Raw genomic sequence first — 14,000 nt, forward strand, 5'->3', positions numbered from 1 at the left:
CTCGCACTTTCTCGCGAGACTTGTGCATTTTCTTACCAATGACGCACAAGAGTCATCAAAGCGCGATAACTCTAACGAGCTGGTAATGAGAAGTATTCGGTGGAGATAGCGTTATGGTGTGGGGTGGAATAACAGCACGTGGAAGGACCCCTCTACAAATTGTCAATGGAAATCTCACCCGCGTACGCTATGGAGACGAAATTATCAGCGCCATGTGATACCCTTCACAAAGAGACAGCAAAATCACACCACTCTGCAGCAAGACAACGCAAGGTCACAGGTTGCACATGTAGTCAGGGACTTTTTTGTTCAACAGAATGTCGATGTCTTGCCTTGGCCAGCTGTTTTCCCCGATTTATCGTCGATTGAGCACGTCTGGGATGAAATGGAACGACGTCTACGCCGTTTACCAAATCAGCCAGTGACATTGGCTGATTTAGGCCAGGCTTTAACCAACATCTGGAACAACATCCCTCAAAACATTTCTAAACACTTTAGTGGCATCAATGAGGGGCCGTTGTCAAGCATGCGTGAATGCAAATGGTGATCACACGCGTTATTAACTTTGGTAATTCAAGTTCGAATACCAGTGTCTTTCGAGTGTGCTGAAATTGACGTTATTCGACGTTAACATTAATGGATTATGAAATGTTGTAACGAATACATTTGTTAACTGTATTACAAAAAATAAAATTTGTTCATTGTTATTTTTCATATATCAAATAATGCCGTTTCTTTTATCCGCTAGTATATATATTAATGGCTTCCCAAGTGACATCGATTTGATACTTCGTAAACACTTTACAGTGTTATATTCTACTTTTTACATAAAATTGTTGTTCTGAACAGTTTCAGTCCCACCATTAAAGGAGTTATACCCCAGAGAACCTGGTCGGATTGTTAAGTCCTATTTACAAAACATAGGGGCTCGGTTGTCAGATATTGAAGTTTTGTATTATTTGTTCTGGAATAAAATCCACCTTTTTTAAAACGACGAAAAGAGCGGGATTTGGTGGTGGATTTTATCTATATATTATTCAAGAACAAATAATACAAAACTTCAATATCCGACAACCAAGCCCCTATGGTACAAAGTGCAGCCCTGAGCACCACGGGTTCAGAAACACACACGAATGATTTTCCGTAATCTGGAACGATAAAAACCAATTCTTGATACTCGGATTATAATTTCTGGAAAATATATATGGGTACAAGTATAAACTGACGCTTCACGCCTGCATAATTCTAAATGCGCGTTTTCAAAAAAAAAGTTCATTTCTTATATTTATCTGAACATCGTCGAAAACCCACGGGTTTTCTCTCCGTTATACTGCATTCAATAAATTTATGCAGTGTAACAAAGAGAAAACCCGTGGGTTCCGAAGATGTTATCTGTATTTATACACGAAATTGTATTTCCCCGCGATTCGCTAGTAAAAGCGGGAAAATGATGTATTCAGGTTACAGTAACATGCTTTGTTATAGGGGGTTTGGTCCATTATTGACCAATAGAAAGGTAGCATAGGTTTACAATAGGAAACAAATTTGTTAGGCTGGTCAGTTTCTAGCCGTTCTTCACGAAGATAGGACAAACTTCAGTTATACATTAGTTTTGTTATATGTAGGCTTACATGTTTTGTGTGAGGTCCGTCACACTCCTCCTGCACCTTGGAGCAATGGCATCGGATACAGGTTTCCTAGAGTTTTTCAATCGTTTTATTTCTAGGTTTTTCCTGGCCGGCTCGGGTATGCTAAAGGGTATTCTCTTTAGAGAAGTAGGGGGGCTTATTAACGTTACTGAATATTGTGTGTGGAGTATTACTGTATATTGTGTATGGAACATTATTGTACATTGGTGTGTTTTTCATATTTGTGATTAAATATAATAAATGTGCACGGCCTCCAACGTGCGTGGCTAGCGTTATGCTATGTATTGAGGTGTTGTGGTTATGTTTTGAGTAGGTAGTAAAGTTAATACTGTTTGTTTTCATGAGGAAATGGCATCATTACAAATTGCAGATATATCAAAAGCAAAATCGTTGTAAATGAAAATACAAGTCTTTCATTTACCGATTTAAAAAAAATATTCAAATTAAAAAAACAAAGCAACATTAACAAGGTGTAATGCTAATGAATAACGATCAGTGATCTATCTTATAACCCCTTTAGGGAATACAAAATACAGAGTTGGGCAAACACGGACCCCTGGACAAACCAGGTGGGATAAGGTACCTGGGAGTAGTAAGCATCCCAGGTCACACCCGCCGTAAGCTCTGCATTTTGATCAAGTAAATGGAGTAATCCGTAATCAAAATCAGTGTTCCAAGAACGGCCCAACAATCAGTATGAAACACATCAGACAGCTTTGATACAAGTTCACTGCAAAAATATGCACCAGCTGATCTATGCATTAATTAAAAACAAAAAAAAACAATACTTCCATATTCATGTGGTCAAGTATATCATTTTCAAACGCAAATTTACTAGTTAAAAGTCCGTACTAAATAGCGTTGGAACAGAATCTTGTGAATCAATTGATGCCAATAAATATAATGTCACTTGCGTCCAGCACTTCTAAATCCGTTTACAGATTCTTACAAAGAAATTAGTCAACACTTCAAACAATCTGGTGTCTTTCAATCCTTGTATCATACATTGTATTTGTGTACTAAAACTTCATTCAAGTGGCAGGAGGAAACTGATACATTATTTTAATAGAAAATTTAACTAATATCATGTAATTTCTTGACTCTGAACATTTAACTAATATCATGTAATTTCTTGACTCTGAACATTTAACTAATATCATGTAATTTCATGACTCTGAACATTTAACTAATATCATGTAATTTCTTGACTCTGAACATTTAACTAATATCATGTAATTTCTTGACTCTGAACATTTAACTAATATCATGTAATTTCATGACTCTGAACATTTAACTAATATCATGTAATTTCTTGACTCTGAACATTTAACTAATATCATGTAATTTCTTGACTGAACATTTAACTAATATCATGTAATTTCTTGACTCTGAACATTTAACTAATATCATGTAATTTCATGACTCTGAACATTTAACTAATATCATGTAATTTCTTGACTTTGAACATTTAACTAATATCATGTAATTTCTTGACTCTGAACATTTAACTAATATCATGCAATTTCTTGACTCTGAACATTTAACTAATATCATGTAATTTCTTGACTCTGAACATTTAACTAATATTATGTAATTTCTTGACTGAACATTTAACTAATATCATGTAATTTCTTGACTCTGAACACTTAACTAATATCATGCAATTTCTTGACTTTGAACATTTAACTAATATCATGTAATTTCTTGACTCTGAACATTTAACTAATATCATGTAATTTCTGGACTCTGAACATTTAATATCATGAAATTTCTGGACTCTGAACATTATTACTCATGAACATCATTTCTTAAAAATGCAATAAAAAAAAAGAAGAAATCAATCAAAATTTTCAGATCATTTATTTTTTTTAAAGTTGTACAAAATCCCGATTCCTACAGTAATTGCTCTTTAATGCCAATTTCCACAGTTCCATTCTAACAGCTTCACTTACCATTCAAAATGAATATGTTTCACCGCATCAGGACCCGTCTAAATGCCCCCAGTACCAAAACAAGCCTCAAGTTTTGGGACGGAGAACACCTGACCGGCATTTCCATGACGGTCCACTAGGATGACCAATGGATATTACCATCATCAGTTAGTAACACAGGGAGTTAAATATACTCTCGGAGCAACTCCCACTCGTGTACAAAAAATTGCATACAGTTCTATTATATTATATAAGTCATAAACAAAATATTGGAACCCATAAATTGCACCCGTTCAACTTTCTTCTCACAACATTTTTAAAAAAAATCTTGCATTCAAACATAAAAAAAATGCACAGTTCTACAATGTAGAAGATGTGATGTGATGGAGATTAATGATAGCTAATGAACTGAGATTTTTTTTCAGATAATACCAATGACTAATAATCTCTTACTTGAACATCATATTGAATTTTTCTTCTTTTTATAAGTGACCAAATTAAGCAAAAAATGTACAGTGTTCAATATACATATCATATTATACAAAGTTCTGAATATATACTACCATAATAACTATCCTGCACTGGGAATGTAACAGACATATCTTAGAAATAACAGTAACAATTATTTCTCATATCTGGAATATTTAGGGTAGCTAATTAAATAGCCCAGATAGGAAAAATCCCTTTGTTTTTTTCAGTCATAAAATAATGATGGACATGTCAGATTTCAAAAATTCATATATATGCAGAAAAGCTCCCCCCTATATAACCCTCTTCCATTAAAAATCTGTTTAAAAATGAATTTCAGTCCATGTGGCCTTCCATCATCTGCTCTACCATCTCTCAGTTACCTTCAGGTAAAAGGCTCCATTCTAAAGATTTGCTAAAAATTCCAAGTATTTCATGAAAAGCCACTTCTGCAACACTGTTATGTGTGAGAAAAAAATTAGTTAAGTGTCCTAAAATGTTAAAATGGTTAATCCACCATCAATTCAAAGTGGACCATCCCGGCCTTTTCCAGACGGTTGTGTCTGATGTTTCTGGCATAAGCTTTACATTCCACCATGATGAGAACACCCGACGCGGGCTGTGTGAATCTGGCCATTACCAGGGGTGATCGGTAAGCCTGCTGATTACGGAATGGGAAATATTTGAAGTGGAATCCTCCTTGCGGGTAGTACTCGATAGGTCCAATGTTGTCTCTATCAGATGGGTTCTACAAGATGGTGTAAGAATTAGACAAAGAATACAAGATTGCAGTGTTAACAACATGGAAATAAAGACAATGGGCATACAAATTGCAGTCAAAATATACAATGAAACAAATGATACAGGTGGTGGATTAGACAGGTTGAACTGTATGACTGCTCACCTCTCCTTCACATTTGATTGTGACATGATAGGGCTCCCAGAGACCGGCCACCTCAGTTGGCACGGTATCATTTGTGAAGGACTCAGGCTGCCAGTCAAAGATCTGAAACAAAGTGAAAAGAAGTTTTATGATATTTATATGACGTTGGAAAATGTACTTTGTATATTCAGTAAAGTCTTTCACTGCATCATTAAACAGTTAGCATGGACACATTGAAATGTATCTGATGGTACCTTATTGAGCTTCAATAGAATACAGGGCATTCCATCATCGAATCCGAAGGTCTGTTGCTTGACACAATCTGCTCCGAGATTGGCAGTCAAGTCAAACCTACATGGCTTGTCCCAATCTTTCTCTGGCCGTCTTCGGTTGACAGAGTCGCAGTCTGCTACAGTGCCACCATCTTGTGGGTTTAGGTTCTGGTTCTCATAGTCTGAAATTTACATCCCGATTATAACTACTGGTGTGTACAAGTTAACTGTCGTATGAATCTGCTGGCTACAGGTTTACATCCAGACTGTAACTACTGGTGTGTACAAGTTAACTGTCAAATGAATCTGCAGGCTACAGGTTTAGACAGAATGACACACATAACTTAGCAAGAACCTTTTCATGATCATTACACAGAGCAATTTCACTTCCCTATCAATACAACTAATCATGGTCCTGCTAACCCATGTTAAACTTTAATCCCCTATTGTACACCCACCCTACCCATGGGGGATCATTATTTCGACAAACTTAAAATCTTCATTGTGTCTGGAAGCTTCAACATAAGTTTTATCTCTTCTGGCCCAGTGGTTCTTAAGATCTTTAAATAACCCCGTCCTATATTTTGTCTTTTCTTGATTACCACCTCTTGGAAAAGGATATGACCTTTAATCTGAACAAATCTGAATTCCCTTCACCCAAGAATACTCTGTCAAGTTTGGTTGAAATTTGCCCAATGGTTCTTGAGAAGAAAATGAAATAGTGAAAAGTTTGTTTACAATGCCAATACTACCAGCACCACTGGAATGGACAAATTCTAATCAGAAAAACTCACTCGAGCCTTTAGCTCAGGTGAGCTAAACAGAGCTACCTCATACAGAGAATGTCTGTTGATGATACAGGATCACTGGCTTTACAGAATATAAACACTACACTGAGAGATACTTACATTCAAGGAAGGCCTGGATGTGGTCTGTGTATGGCGAATATGTAGAAGCATCAGCTTTCACAAATCTGACCAAGGTTGACTGTACATCAGGAATGGGACGGAATCCAAGACCTGTCAAAATAAAGATCCACATTCTGAATTCTACTGGTATACTGAGAGAACTTCAGGCTTTAGATCCGACGTTACTGAATTCTACTGGTATACTGACAGAACTTCAGGCTTTAGATCCGACGTTACTGAATTCTACTAGTAGACTGACAGTGCTTCAGATCTGATATTACTGAATTCTACTGGTATACTGAGAGAACTTCAGGCTTTAGATCTGATTTTACTGAATTCTACTGGTAGACTGACAGAACTTCAGGCTTTAGATCTGATTTTACTGAATTCTACTGGTATACTGACAGAACTTCAGGCTTTAGATATGATTTTACTGAATTCTACTGGTATACTGAGAGAACTTCAGGCTTTAGATCTGATTTTACTGAATTCTACTGGTAGACTGACAGAACTTCAAGCTTTAGATCTGATATTACTGAATTCTATTGGTAGACTGACAGAACTTCAGGCTTTAGATATGATTTTACTGAATTCTACTGGTAGACTGACAGTGCTTCGGGCTTTAGATCCGATATTACTGAATTCTACTGGTATACCGAAAGAACTTCTGGCTTTTGATATGATTTTACTGAATTCTACTGGTAGACTAACAGTGCTTCGGGCTTTAGATCCGATATTACTGAATTCTACTGGTATACCGAGAGAACTTCTGGCTTTTGATCTGATTTTACTGAATTCTTCTGGTATACTGACAGTGCTTCGGGCTTTTGATCTGATTTTACTGAATTCTTCTGGTATACTGACAGAACTTCAGGCTTTTGATCTGATTTTACTGAATTCTTCTGGTAGACTGACAGAACTTAAGGCTTTAGATCTGATTTTACTGAATTCTTCTGGTATACTGACAGTGCTACGGGCTTTAGATCCGATATTACTGAATTCTTCTGGTATACTGACAGAACTTCAGGCTTTAGATATGATTTTACTGAATTCTACTGGTATACCGAGAAAACTTCTGGCTTTTGATCTGATTTTACTGAATTCTTCTGGTATACTGACAGTGCTTCTGGTTTTTGATCTGATTTTACTGAATTCTTCTGGTATACTGACAGTGCTTCTGGCTTTTGATCTGATTTTACTGAATTCTTCTGGTATACTGACAGTGCTTCAGGCTTTTGATCTGATTTTACTGAATTCTTCTGGTATACTGACAGAACTTCAGGCTTTTGATCTGATTTTACTGAATTCTTCTGGTATACTGACAGTGCTACGGGCTTTAGATCTGATTTTACTGAATTCTTCTGGTATACTGACAGTGCTTCTGGCTTTTGATCTGATTTTACTGAATTCTTCTGGTATACTGACAGAACTTCAGGCTTTTGATCTGATTTTACTGAATTCTTCTGGTATACTGACAGTGCTTCAGGCTTTTGATCTGATTTTACTGAATTCTTCTGGTATACTGACAGTGCTTCTGGCTTTTGATCTGATTTTACTGAATTCTTCTGGTATACTGACAGAACTTTTGGCTTTTGATCTGATTTTACTGAATTCTTCTGGTATACTGACAGTGCTTCGGGCTTTAGATCCGATATTACTGAATTCTTCTGGTAGACTGACATTGCTTCGGGCTTTAGATCCGATATTACTGAATTCTTCTGGTAGACTGACAGTGCTTCAGATCTGATTTTATACTACTCACTTTACTTTGTCATAATAATTTGTATCAATCATTGAACTTTTTGCACAAGTTTACCATTTGAAGAAGTTAGTTAACGATTTCTCATGAGATCTTTTTTATATCTGTTCTTGAACGATTCATACAGGTCATTTAACCAGCAATAAATCTCGCTAGTAATGAATCAGTTTTACCTGGGTTCTGTTTGAGGAGGGTGTCGGGTCCCTGAAGTCGAGGGTAGTTCCAGTCCAGTGTTTGGTAGAAAATGGCCATCATACCAGCAAAGAAAGCTGACAGACATGCGTAGTAAATCAAATAGAAGATACCAATCTGGGCTGTAAATAACAAAATCAAAAGGTCATCAATAGTTCTATGTAACATTTTAATTGACTACTAATAATATCAATTTGCCTCATACACATTCTCTACTGATACAAAAACTCCACACTGGTCAGTCCAGCTGTTTGGTTAGTTTGTTTATTTGGCCAAAGAGGAATCAACCGGCCTACACTAAATCACACAAGAAGTATTATATTTTATCCTCCTCCATTTCTTGATGCATGATACAAGCTCTATGTCTGTCTGTCCGAATCATTATCCTATATCAATCCTGGGATCATTCTCAGTGCTCGAGCTGGGCTTCGCCATTTTCGCCAATGGCGAATTTTTTTCAAAAATGGCGAAAAAAAATTGAAAGTGGCGAAAATCCCTTTTTGCAATAAATTGTATTTTTAATCCTTTGTCAGTGACACATTATCGCCTGTTTGTTTATGCAGTCCAAATCTGTTTATTCAGTCAACGCGTGCGACCGGAAATCTCGCGTCGCTCCAGTGCACACAGAGCTGGTCACAGCCTCAGGTAATTTATGGCTGCAAAAAAGTCGGTGATTATGTAATAAAGTATATCGACAGCTGTTTACCCTGCTGTGGTCAATTGTTTAACATTTAAAGTCATTCATTATCGTGTTATCATCTCCACATTAACCAGAGAACCGACCGGTAATTAAATTGGCCGTATTATTAACCAGAGAACCGACCGGTAATTAAATTGGCCGTATTATTGTGTAAAATGCATATATGAATACATCAATTGTTTGTTTTTGCGGCCAAACTCGTTGATTACAAGATTTTGATTTTGATGTGTTTGATTTTAGTTCGAATATTTCATAAACAATGCGGTCGGTCACCATTGATATGGACATAGCAATTTTAATAAATAATTTTCTTTGAAGTTCGGTGCACAACAGTATAAAAATGCTAATCTGATAAGACTATGCACCCCATTCTATTTTGACAGTAAACTTGTAGCTTCTGACCCTAGTCAGTCTAAAATAAAAAAAAATAAAAATCTATGTTTGGCTTTACAGTCAACCCCACCTGCTCAAACATCTGATTCTGTCCAAATTGCAAAATCTTCCATACAAAAACGGAAATTTAATAGGGAATAGAGATACAACTCTAAATTGGGCTTGATGTTTTGTGACATCTGCATTTCGGCCAATGTACACAATGTTTTCACTGAGGGGTGTAGCATCATGAAGTTTATATTTATATGATTTATTATCTGATTTTTGATTTCCATAATAGAATTTATCAAACAAATCAACTTCTTATCATTTCAGAAAGAAGTGTTTATAGGTATGGTAGCTGGATATGATTAAGTAATGTAACTGATTCAAAATGTTAAAATAAGTGTAATGAATAAAATAATATATAATATGATGGAAATAATTGTAAAGCATGTGATTATTTGTGCCGCGCCACTCCCCGAAAAAGTGGCGAAAGGGAATTCTGGTCCAGTGGGAGCACTGATCATTCTGAGTCTGGTATATGGAGAAGCACAGTCAGACCTCCTCTAAATGTATGACTGTACATTTATGAGAATAAAACATTGATTGATTGATTGATTGGCCCAATAGACTATTTTTAAAAGTCCAAGCCCAATGTCAAAGACCTTTATCTTCGGACTAGTGAGGATTTTAAAGACATATGATCAAGCCATAATCCCATTCCAAATTTTAATGGCTAATCAAATTTTAGTGGCGGTGCTTATACTTGGTAGTTAAAACCCCTCCATTCCCCTTGACCACACTAGTCCACCGCATCACCCCCTCCCTCTATTTAAGATACTCTGTCCCTCAGGCAACAAAAAATGTATTCTTTCCCTTCATTGTGCAATTTTTTTGTAGTGTTTCATATTATGATAAAGAACTGAATAATTATATCTCACTGTATCCAGTATATCATATAAGATTATTGATTCTAACCTAAACAGTGAATAATAGAAAACTAAAAGAAGTCTCCAAGTTTTAGCAGTTTATATGCCATACAATTTCTGTTTGTTGCCAAACAAAATATTTATATCACCAAAATTATTATAAAAAATAGCATTGTATCTAGTAATGTAACAAAGATGACGTATGAAAAACATTTTCTCTAAACTCCAATATCATTAGTATCTTTCTTCCAAGAAGTCGGAGACTCCGACAGAGCAGCCATTTTTGTCATTCGCTTCGTAACCCTTAGCTTACCATAAAAAGTCTCTGTAAAGAAGTGAGATACCATCAAAACCCCTTCTCTGATGTCACCAGCTGTAGGTGTTTGAAAGAGAGTCCTGAATCTTTGAGTTATCGGACTTTGCTGAGGACCAGAGTTTGTCAAATTTGGTGGACAGCACTGCTTTGTACATTCAAAGAGCAAGACATGTTGCAGCTTGGATTCAAACCAGCAACATATTTACTACTGGGTTAATGCATTAAAACTGTAACCATTCACTGAGTTATGGACTTGTATAACCATTGCATTAACCAGACAGACAGGGGCTGACAAATCTATATTTAAAGGATGTGTAATTGGGCGGGTGAGCATGCCAAATTTACTTGCCCAATAAAAAATCTCATGAATTTATGTATATAATATATATATAAATAATTTGTTTTTAAATGGAGATTTTGGATGATGTTATTTTTCACCATCATCAAATGACTTTGCCTACGTGCCTAGCTATCCAGTTTTTGGTATATAAATGTTAATATAGATTTGATTTACAGGATGTGGATAGGACTTTTTTTCACTTTGAGAGAGGATCATTATCGTTTAAGTTTTGTATATGTTAGTTATAGTAAGTTTAGCAGAATCGTTCCAATTCGCACATAATCATTTTGATATAAAAAAATAAAATGTACAGTCTAAATTCTTAGAAGAAACATTGCCATGACTACAACTCCATCCTAGTATAATGATTAATTCATACCACAAACTGTTTTAATTTTTTTAACAATGTTTTTCTTTTTCTAGCACTGATCAAAATTCATTTGCCCACACATAAAATGAGCTTGTCTCTGGTATGATTGAGGCAATGGAATTTGTCATTCCCGTGAAGACACGTGAATAATTTTAGACAAATAACGAATATCTCTCTGATTTTTCTTTTACATCTATGGCATACCTTCATTTGAAAGAACTCACGAGTGTTGTAATTATAAAACATCTTGAACAATTGTATGCATCGATGATGCAGAAAGAACAAATTCTGTATAAAATTAATGACAAGATATCTCTCTCTTAACAAATAATGTGTTGAATAGAATAAAGCATTATGTTTTAATTAGCATTTCATGCTTCACTGCCTCTGCTTTAAATTTCAACCATGGGATTCGGTATTAAAACAAAAGCATTCTTTCTAGTTAACATGCACCAGTTGTCCAAATAACGTGACCTCTGATATCAAATTACACAGGATTCATTTAGTGATTACGGTCATTATTTCTATCAAATTCTGTCAGAACTTGGACACACTGGGAACCAATTACAGAGTAAATGCCAGTACATAGAATTCTGAAAATTTCACTTCGAAATTAAAGGTTGTTTCATTTAAAGAATACATTCATGTTATTTTTAAAAAATTCAAAACCAAAAGGTTATCAACTTGCAAAATTTTTAATTTTTTCTAGTTTTCTTGAATTTCTTAAAACTTGTGCTGAAATAGCAAATTGGGGCCCGGGGCCTTTACACATACAATACAGACACTTGGACGACATTTATATCTTAAGCCATGTGCCTATATAATGAAATAAATGGTGCTTAACACCACGTACTGTTACATAATAGTTTACGCAAGAATAAACTGAAAGAAGTCAGGTGGACAAATGACTGTCTAGCCCTCCAAAAAGTTTCAGAAAACTGCTACTCCACAAAGGTTTTGTCCATCACAAATTCCTTTGGACTGGTTGGAATCAATGGTACACTTCATCATTCAGACTGGTCAATAATATCAAAATTTTCGGAATGCAAGAATCAAATTTGAAAGCCTTGTCAGCTATCTATATCACTGTAATATCCAAGGCTTTGTATCAAGGGAAGTCCTCTTCCTGACATTCTGGTTGTTTTTTTTTTTAACCCACTAGTCAGACAATCTATGTTTGTTTAACCTATTCTAACTCTATTTTCCTAGTTTAGTCCCTTTTTTCAATATATGTAAATATAATAAAAGGTTGTCATTTGACATTTTTATTTGTGTAATAAATTTCGCCATTTTTCAGGTAAGGACATTTCCTTTCTCAACTTAAAATAGCTACACTTGTTTCACATTCGTTGTACGCAGTGACAGCAGAAAGTGAAGGTGACCTCCAACATACGCATAAAATATTAGACGTCTTGTGAAAATTACCGCCTCGGGCTATAGTACTCCTGAAGACACATTTTAACACGGCTATGTAATGTGGTTTTCAGACAATGGTTCTTAGCCTTTAAATGATTTTATTTTCTGTTACTACTGCTAGATTAATATTTACTTTCAGATAAAATTATGTTTACACATAATTCATATTTCAAGTGCATATTGAATAGTGCTAAAGGCTACCAAAATAGAAAAAAATTTTTTTACCCCATTATCAGAATATTTTAAACAATTTGAATAAATTGACATAAAAAAATCTTTTATCCACCCATCTGTAAATATTTAGCTTCAATCCAAGCATGACTATTTTTATAAACATAGAATCATTTTTTATAAGGTCTCCACAGATGTTTGAAGGTCACATTAACTCAGTAAGCAAAACCCAGGAAAAATCAATACACAATGATTTCTCAATGTTTTTATCTATTACACATATAGGCCTATATTGTACACACAATTAAAATATTGCGAAATGTACGATCACACCAACAAACTGGACTAACAATTTCTACTTTTGCAAGAATTTTCCCCCCATATGAAATTCAAAATACAAACGACAACACAAGAAACATTATACAAATAATATAGTCACACTCATCAAAAAATAATGAATGTAGCACTACATCTCTTTTAAATCTAGAGGTTACTACAGTACCCTCTCTGCGGCCCCACATTGAAAGGACAATCTGCAGAGGTCATTCGGAGCTGTGGAGTGCATTTCCTTAAAAGAACTTACGCATCACATATTCTAAATTTACCCTGACGATAAATAAAACTATAAACATTGATATTGAGAAACTGCTTCAAGAACTTCTGCCTATTCGACCTCTGCCTCGTCTTTTGCCCATTTTTTTTTCGGCGAAACGCTAACTGCAGAGGACAAAACAATCTCTAGAAATTTGCAAGTCTTTGTAACTTACCCCAGCTTTTCCCAGTCCTGCCTAGGACGCTACCTTCCTCAGAATTGTACACAAATGTACAGAAATCATTGACTCGTTGACTAAGGCTTGGGTTCTGAGGCGGAATCGTAGTAGCAGTCTCCACACCTGTACTAGCGGTGGACGCCATTTTTCCTGCTGAAGGTAATGAGAGAGTGAAAGAGAGGCCCGGATGTAACTACATTATAAATATAAGATCACGTGACTATGACGCGTTGCGGCTTGATTGTCAAGTTCATGAATGTGCATAATGAATTTTATATTAGGTGCAAGTAAAATTATGAAAAGTAGAGTTAAGTTGGGTTTTTTTCTTAAAGAGAATTTTCATGGATTGTCATCGAATTTTTTAGGACATAGCATATGTTTACAAACATTGTCCCTCACTTTCAAAAATTCGTCCCCCCTATTTGTTCCTAATTTATAAATGCAAACTAAACTAAGCCAAACCCTTTTATTCTAACGAGATAATGTACTTTGACTGTTTTCTGTGAAACATGCAGTAGCCGCAGTCATTGCATACTGAGATGTATGAAATA

The 14,000-nt window shown here is 35.4% G+C and overlaps 1 protein-coding gene across 1 annotated transcript; it reads right to left on the minus strand.

Moving 5' to 3' along the window:
• Nucleotides 1–3,492: 3,492 nt before the first annotated feature.
• LOC125658502 (probable sodium/potassium-transporting ATPase subunit beta-3) lies at nucleotides 3,493–13,659 on the minus strand. The gene is made up of 6 exons (XM_048889778.2): nucleotides 13,447–13,659; nucleotides 8,044–8,184; nucleotides 6,112–6,222; nucleotides 5,186–5,385; nucleotides 4,953–5,054; nucleotides 3,493–4,796 (listed from the first exon to the last, which is right to left on the minus strand). The coding sequence occupies exons 1-6, from the start codon at nucleotides 13,592–13,594 to the stop codon at nucleotides 4,557–4,559; spliced, it is 942 nt and encodes a 313-aa protein (XP_048745735.1). The 5' UTR covers nucleotides 13,595–13,659; the 3' UTR covers nucleotides 3,493–4,556.
• Nucleotides 13,660–14,000: the final 341 nt, after the last annotated feature.

This window comes from Ostrea edulis, chromosome 9, assembly GCF_947568905.1.
Source record: "Ostrea edulis chromosome 9, xbOstEdul1.1, whole genome shotgun sequence".
NCBI lineage: Eukaryota > Metazoa > Mollusca > Bivalvia > Ostreida > Ostreidae > Ostrea > Ostrea edulis.

Coding starts and splice junctions, on each gene's coding strand:
- LOC125658502 (XM_048889778.2), bottom strand. CDS start 13,594: ATGGCGTCCACCGCTAGTACAGGTGTGGAGACTGCTACTACGATTCCG. Junction 8,185..13,446: donor CAGGACTGGGAAAAGCTGGG/GTAAGTTACAAA, acceptor TGTTATTTACAG/CCCAGATTGGTATCTTCTAT. Junction 5,386..6,111: donor CATCCAGGCCTTCCTTGAAT/GTAAGTATCTCT, acceptor TGTAAATTTCAG/ACTATGAGAACCAGAACCTA.